The sequence below is a fragment of the Solanum tuberosum genome, unplaced genomic scaffold (assembly GCF_000226075.1).
Source record: "Solanum tuberosum cultivar DM 1-3 516 R44 unplaced genomic scaffold, SolTub_3.0 scf00039, whole genome shotgun sequence".
NCBI lineage: Eukaryota > Viridiplantae > Streptophyta > Magnoliopsida > Solanales > Solanaceae > Solanum > Solanum tuberosum.
The window spans coordinates 2,422,732-2,431,074 of NW_006238968.1; the positions used below are offsets into that span (position 1 = coordinate 2,422,732).

At 36.2% G+C, this 8,343-nt stretch overlaps 1 protein-coding gene across 1 annotated transcript; it reads right to left on the minus strand.

Moving 5' to 3' along the window:
- Nucleotides 1–68: 68 nt before the first annotated feature.
- LOC102583922 (AAA-ATPase At3g50940-like) lies at nucleotides 69–3,465 on the minus strand. The gene is made up of 4 exons (XM_006343370.2): nucleotides 3,388–3,465; nucleotides 2,743–3,139; nucleotides 1,244–1,921; nucleotides 69–774 (listed from the first exon to the last, which is right to left on the minus strand). Exons 2-4 carry the CDS (start codon nucleotides 3,085–3,087, stop codon nucleotides 337–339), a joined length of 1,461 nt encoding a protein of 486 aa, XP_006343432.1. The 5' UTR covers nucleotides 3,088–3,139; nucleotides 3,388–3,465; the 3' UTR covers nucleotides 69–336.
- Nucleotides 3,466–8,343: the final 4,878 nt, after the last annotated feature.

Below are 8,343 nucleotides of genomic sequence, written 5' to 3' on the forward strand. Positions count from 1 at the left end.
AGTAGAACAGAGGGAATAATTTATATACAGACTAAACTAGCTGTTTGAGGGCATGCTTGCATAGCTTAGAAACTAACATCACATACAGAGTCTGCGAGAAAAAGTTTACAAGAGCATGAAGAAGCAATTAAATAAAATGCAGGAAATATTCTTATCTGAAGCACTCATAAACCAAATACAGTAATAGCAATACGAAATTCCAGCTAATTCTGTCTGTTCATCAATCAATATAATAGTACTCTTAAGGGGGGCATACTACTTGATTGTTTACATCAGATTAACGATTACAAAATTATATAAACTAATCTTCTAATCATGATTAAGTGATATGAATTATTACTCCTTTTCTTTATTCCCATTTCCATTACTTTCTTTCTTCTCATCAACCGACTCCATTTGAGTTATTTCCATGGCCTCTTCCTCCTCTTTCATCTTTTTGTGAAGAAAATTAATCAACCCTTTAAGTGAATCTTCAACTTCATCTTCCTTCAACAATTGCTCTGCCACTTCTGCTGGTGTCACATTGGCTATGTCAATCAATTCCTCAATTTCATTGAAAAGTTTATGATCTTTAATCCCCAAGTAATTTGCAGCAAGAAGTTTGAAGCCGCAAGGTGTGCAATATGCCATGTGAATGTGCACGTCCATTCTGCCAGGTCGCAGCAGTGCAGGGTCGAGTTTTTCTATGTGATTTGTTGTGAAAATTATGATTCTTTTGTCTCCACAGCTCGACCATAGCCCGTCAATAAAATTTAGTAAACCTGACAAGGTGATCTGCAATAAAAATAAATATATTAGTAAGGTAAAGTATTACACACAACACAATACACTAATACCAAATCCAAAATTTCCCAATAATTGACAATTTATTCATGAAAATCACAAATTAATGGAAGGTGAAATTATTGTAGTTCCATGTTAGTAGAATTTGTAAAAGTATATCGACTAATCCTTAGTCAAGGACGCATTATAACAATTGTTCTGAACCTCTTCATGCTCTTGTCATGTCGAAATACTGCACAAATAAAGGCCAACATATCCTATCCAATTTATGGTAATTAATCAGTTTCTTAAAAACCCATTATCTTCCACTTGACCAATCCCCTGACTACAGATTTCATACTACCCCATAAATTAAAATACATAGCCCCAACTTTTTCTATTTAATCATTTGGTATATATCTGAGTTCGTACCTAGTAGGAATAGTAAAGAAAGGAAATAGAAAATAAAAGACTAATTTACCGTGCTTTCTGACTGATGAAAATCATTTGAACGAACATGCATAGCTCGATTAACCAAATTAGCTTTCAAGTTGATGGTACAATCAATGTCCTCAATCACCAAAATTGACTTATTGGTTGTGGCAACCAACAACTTCCTTAAATCTGAATTCCTCGTCATTGCAGTCAACTCCAAATCATATATATCGAAGTTTAAATAATTCGCTATTGCAGCAATCAAACTAGATTTCCCAGTTCCCGGAGGACCAAACAACAAATACCCTCTTTTCCATGCCTTCCCTACTTTCCTGTAATACTCTTTCCTCCTCATGAATCTCTCCAAATCCTTCAAGATCATGTCTTTCTGGTCTGATTTCATTGCGATTGTCTCAAAAGTGGCGGGATGATCAAAATTCACCGGCTTCCACATGTCATGTAAACTGGACATCCTTTCGTAACCCACAGTATGAATCTTGATCGTCTTGTTTTTGTGTTTTTGCAATATTGCTTCTTCCATTATGTATGGCAAGTAAGAATTAAGGACAAGGTCCTTGTTTTTCTTGTGAAATGTCAGCTCAAAGGACCTTATTACAGATTTCTCAGCGGAATCCATGTCTCTGGGGTTGTAGAAGTGTGTAGACTCTGTTTGTCTGCAGAGCCAAATCCACTTGAATGTCTGTCCATTATAAACATCTATCACCTGCTGGAATAAAATCGCAAGCTTAAAAAAAACATCATCTTCACAAGATCTATTATGTTAAATTATTACGAAGGTAAATTAAATGTGAAAACTTACATAAGCACTCATGAATATAGAACAATTTTTTAAATCAAGACTTTAATTTCAAGAAAAGTGATTTTCACTTTTCTAATGGTGGACTGTTAAAAAAATATCATAGGTCTGATATGGAGACCATAACCGTATTTATAATTACACATAGTTTGTTTGTTTCTAATTTATCTTGTTATCATTAAATTAGATGTTGTATCAGCATATGTCTGATCTGGAAACCACAACCCTATTTATAATTACACTTAGTTTGTTTGTTTCTAATTTGTCTGGTTAATTAAATTAGAAGTTGTATCAGCATATCTACACATAATAACACATATCTTATGATGCTTCTTATCTTTACATTTAACTTTAAGCATTAAGTTGATTGTTTGACTTGCTCGGACCCTAAAAATGTGGTCATACACGTGTGAGATTCTTCAAAAGTGCATAGCTTTAGAAGAATCCGACATACACTCGACAATCACTACAAAAACAACTAAAATTTGCTGGAAATTTTATTGCTAAATAGATCATAGCTAACATAATATTTTTTATAATCTGTAGTGACAAATGTTTGTTTACCCACAAAATTAGTCCACTCTAGTCTATGTATTGTTAGTTGTAAATATCTTTCAAGAGTCCAAGCAATACAACTTTTAGTTTGGTCTAGAACTTCTATGATAACAAATACCGTAACACGCAATATCATTATATATATAGATGTGTGTGTGCGCACAAAACATTACCTCCTCATTACGTTCCATGGTGATGTTGAAATTTGTCTCCTTCTCAGTCTTACTTATTTTAAGTCTACGGATGTGAGGGGACAACTTGTTAGCCAAATAGATTGTTGCAGCTTCATAAATTTTGTTGTTGACCAGGCCATCAAAATCCTCAATCACCATCGTTAGCTGTTTTGAGAACTTGGTGAACATGTTTTTGAGTCCAAAGAAGAGATATGCATGGAGTTCCCTGGGGATGTAGTTGTGGATTATCGTATGAACCAACATGACTGTTGCAGCAATTGAGCCTACTCTCGATAAAACCCTCTTGGCTAGGGCCATTTTCAATTCTGCCGATGAAGAGGACATGCTTCTTAAGGGCTTTTTGGCTAGGGGGTGTGTAACAACTAAATTTTTCTTCCTGATAAACGAATACACAAGAAAATAGCGTCAAGTTTTTAATATTTGATTCCAATGATGTGCGGGGATTACAATGCTTATAAAATCTTATATAGAAAGGTGTAATCCTCTAATTCTTATCATCACGACCATCAACTAATGGTCTTTGCTTGTTCTTGAGTTGATGAATTATTTGTTATTGAAATTTTAGCACGAATATGGAGCTAGGGTTTGATCACACATATGAAGGTATAGAAACTTACGACTCACCACAAGAAATGAAGAACTTGCAGATCGCCACTAGAGTATGTAGTTCTCTCCTGTTCTTCGAATGATCTTCCGATTGCAGATGCCTTCTCTCCAATTCCTTGAATGTCCCCCTTGAGAGGTATGTACACCCCTATTTATAGTTGTGGAAGACAGACAATTTAAGTGTAGATGAACTCTCTTGCTTGATTTTGATTGGCTCATTTGAAAAGGTCACATTTAATTGGCCAAGACATGTCAGTTGGAACATTTGTCTGCGTTTGATTGGTGTTTAATATGACTATGAGTGCCACATCATTTGAATACGTGTCATCATTTTATTTGTTCTTTTATTTGACTTGGTGCGTCATATCATTTGACACGTGTAATGGGCCTTGGGCTAATCGATCGGGCTCATTATTTGAAGACCAACTCAATGGACTAGCTCACATTAAATTGAACTTTTCTCTAAATCCATATCTTGGAATTAAATAATTTGATCTTAATTTGGGTATGATATTCTGGAATTAATGAATTTATCTAAATTTAATCTAGATTTAATTCCATAAACTCGTAAGTCTACTAATGCTTCAAAATTCTACTTTAATGTTATCTGCCTAACGTGTGATAAAATAGTAACCAATATATTGATTCTCGAATTATTTTATTTTTTTCCGATCTACACGAAAGTAAGGGGAAATAGGGGGTGTACTACGAAGATCTAACCACCACTCTGCAAAACTTACCTTTTAAGTTTATGTGATACCTTCTTATCCCACAATACTTTAGCGGCAAGCCTTCATTTCATCCATGACGCCCCAATGTGATGTATGACATCATCCTCGATGTCCCCACTATTCAAGAGTACAGACCCAAGATACTTACAACTCCCTCTTGGAAATAGTCTGTGTGGCAAGCTTCACTTCCATGTACTCCTAGATTTTGACTTTAAATACTCCATTTTAATCCTGCTTAACTTAAATCCTTTGGACTCTAAAGTATGTCTCCAAATCTTCAACCTAGCATTAACTTTGTCACATGTCTTATCCTATGTGGCAAGCTTCACTTCCATGTCCCCAACACTGGATTTGCACTCCAAATACTCCATTTTAGTCCTGCTCAACTTGAACCCTTTGGACTCTAAGTATTTCTCCAAATCTTCAACCTAGCATTAACTTTGTCACATGTCTTATCAACGAACAATATGTCGTCTGCAAACAACATATACCAAGGAACCTCCTCTTGAATAGACCATGTCAACTCATCCATCTCCAAAGCAAATAGGAAAGGGTTAAGAATTGATCCATGATGTAGCCCCATCTCAACTAGAAAGTTCTCCGAGTCTCCTTTGACCGTTCTAACCCGAGTCCTAGCTCCATCATTCATGTCATTTATCGCCCTAATATATACCATCAGGACACCTTAGCCTCGAAACACCTGCAGAGAACATCCCTTAGGACTTTGTCATAAGCCTTTTTAAGGTCAATGAACACCATATGAAGATTCCTCTTCTTTTTCCTATACTTCTCCAGTAGTCTCTGCACAAGGTGGATATTTTCAGTAGTTGAACACCCTAGCATGCATCCAAATTGCTTCCTAGAAATGGACACCCCTATCCTCACCCTCATCTCTACGACACTCTCCCAAACCTTTATTGTGTGGCTCAGCAATTTGATACCCCAGTAATTGTTACAATTTTGGATTGTTCTTGTACAATAGAACCATTGTACTCCACCTCCATTCGTTGAGCATTTTTGTCATCTTAAAAATAGCATTAAATAAAATAATACGGAATAGTAAACTAATAAAACATAACTAATTCTATTGACCGGAGAAACCAAATGCAAAACTAATTACTTCTAGTCTTCTACCCGAATCCTTGCCCTCCACACCCTTCTATCGGGGTCATGTCCTCTATTAGTTGAATGCTTGTCACCTCCCCTAGTACTTATTAACCTACCCTTACCTCTCCTAAGCTCTACAACGCCAATCTCTCATATATCCTCACTAGGGCGTTTATGTATCTCCTTTTGACATATCCGAACTATCTCACATCTTGTTCGCCACGGATGTCACTTCCACCTTGGCCCAAATGTTTTCATTTCTGACCATATTTTTCCTTGTAAGCCCATAAATCTATCTTAACATCCTCATTTCCGCAACTTTCATCTTCTGGATAGAAGAGTTCTTGACTGGCCAACACCCCACCCCATACAATAAAGTCGGTTTGACTACTGCTCTATATCACTTACATTAAAGTATAGGGTCACATCCACCTTGGCCCAAATGTTTTCATTTCTGACCATATTTTTCCTTGTAAGCCCACAAATCTATCTTAACATCCTCATTTCCGCAACTTTCATCTTCTGGATAGAAGAGTTCTTGACTAGCCAACACCCCACCCATACAATAAAATCGATTTGACTACTGCTCTATATCACTTACATTAAAGTATAGTGGCACTTTTTATCACACTCCAGAAGCTAGCCTCCATTTTAACCACCCTGCACCAATGCGATGTATGACTTGCTCGTCAATCTTTTTGTTGTCTTGGATAATAGTCCCCGGGTACTTGAAACTCCCTTTCTTAGAGATGACTTGAGAATCCAACCTGACTTTAACATTCGCTATATGAGGCACATCATTGAACTTGTGTTCCACGTACTCTCGGGGTGGGGGGAGGGACCTACCCTTGGCGAAGGGGTGTCAAGTGACACTTGCATGTTCAAGCCCTACTATCCTTGTTATTATTTTTTTTACTATAACCATTGACACCCCTTAATGAAAATTCTGGTTCCGCCATTACGTACTATGTCTTAATTCTTACTCAGTTTGAAACCTTTAGACTCTAGGGTCTGTCTCCACACCTTTAGCTTGTTGTTAACTTTGTTACATGTCTCGTTAATCAGTATAATGTCATCAACAAATAACATGCACCGAGGCATCTCACCTTGAATGTGTCGCGTCAGAACATTGATCCCTAAGGCAAACAAAAACGGGTTAAGAGTCGATCTCTGATGCAACCACATCACCACTAGAAAGTGACCTGAGTCACCTCCCCCCGACCTCTCCCCGGGTCTAAGATCCACCATACATGTCCTTAGTAACCCTAATGTACATGATTGGAACACCTCTGGTCTCCAAACATCTCCACAGAACCTCTATAACTTTGTCGTATGCTTTTTCAAGGTTAATGAACACCATGTCTAGGTTCCTTTCCCTATACTGCTCCACCTATCTCCTTACGATGTGGATGGCTTCCGTAGTTGATAGCACCAACATATAACCGAATTGGTTCTCAGAAATAGAAACCCTCCTTCTCACCTGCATCTCTCTCTCCATATATATATATATATATATAACCTTGTGCATGCATAGACACATTATAGTAAATCTTGATTCTTGAGCGCCTAAACATAATTCCTGACTTTACTATTATTGGCATGATATGTTTCATTTGCCAATTCATAAAGAATAATATGGGGAAATAATGCAAGTCAACATGAACAGAGACTATTGGAAAATAAGTGGAAGAAACTTGGGGATTGCATGAAATGCTTCTCAAATTTTGTAAATGCTAACTCATTGTAGTCAAACCCATAGGTCTTTTAGTTAAATTGATGGATCGGTTTGAGTTCGAATGCGTTAGAACGAAAAAAAATTCCTGTCTAAAATTTGTTAGGGTCATTATAGATCATTTTGCGCCGGTATTTAACTTTTGTCTTTGTTTGTTCACGAGTCTTACCGAATTGACAAACTTGTGTTGTTCATAAGTCATGTTGGGAAGGACATGACTTAAAATATAATGTTCATTCTATTTATCTTTAAACTGTTCATAGATTTTGTCAGTAGTGCAAACTTACCTTGTTGACAAGTCATGTTGAGTGAGGCACAATTCTAGATACAATCTTCATTCTGCCTATCTTTAAACTATTTACAAGTCTTTCCGGATTGGTAAAGTTGTACAACAAGTTAAAGTTTGCGAAGTTTTTAAAAATGGGAACAAAAACTAAATACTTGTACAATTTACTAGATATGCTCTTTTATAATTTAGTTTATATAGACCAAATTAAATGGAAAGAAAGGTGGTATATTCTATAATTGGCTCTCTTTTTTCTGTGATTTTAACTCCCCCAATTGGTAAACCATTTTCTTCCTCCTTTTCTTTTATCCCATTTTCATCACTTCTTTCTTCTTTTGAAGAAAATTCAATCAACCCTTTACCTCTTCTTCATCTTCCACTTAGGGATGACAATGGGGCAGGACGGTTGCAGAGAGGGGCAGGTTATAGTGTTTGTGGGGCGGAGCGGGTTAGAGCTTATGCAAGAACGGGGCGGGTACAAAATATCTTTGAAGAAAAACATGTGGGGCAGGGCGAGTACGTGGGTTGGGGATATATGCATCCAATGATTGTTTTCTAAACCACTCAACTGTAATCCATGCCACATAAATTGTTAATGCTATAGTAAGATAACAGAAATATGTTTACAAGGATCGTTTAAATATTTTTTAAGATAAGATTTTGAATGAGAATAAACCCAACACAATCTAATTACTGGAGATGGTATATGTTTATTATTTGCAGAATTTGCCCTGCCCCAAACTCTATTATAAGCAAAAATTTACAATGCATTCACACGTTGAATAAAATAAAACTCATGGTATGCCATATTTTTCTGGGCACTACTGATGACTCTTCCCACATTGTCACAACAGCTAATAAACTATCTTCGACTTCATCTTATTCTTTATGTTTCTCTTTTTTTCCCTTTATATGTACAAGTTTCCTTCAGTTCTTTTCGTTTCGCAAGCAATTTTAGTATGATTTCCTTTCCAGGTTTGTCCAAATTTCTTTTTGTTCTCTTTCATTTATATATATATATATATATTCTACAAGTTGGCTTTCAAATGAAGATATATATATATTATTTCAACATTAATAGTAAATATTGATAACTTGTACATTTCTTTTAATTAAAA

Coding starts and splice junctions, on each gene's coding strand:
- LOC102583922 (XM_006343370.2), bottom strand. CDS start 3,087: ATGTCCTCTTCATCGGCAGAATTGAAAATGGCCCTAGCCAAGAGGGTT. Junction 1,922..2,742: donor CCATGGAACGTAATGAGGAG/GTAATGTTTTGT, acceptor TTATTCCAGCAG/GTGATAGATGTTTATAATGG. Junction 775..1,243: donor TTCATCAGTCAGAAAGCACG/GTAAATTAGTCT, acceptor TTTTTATTGCAG/ATCACCTTGTCAGGTTTACT.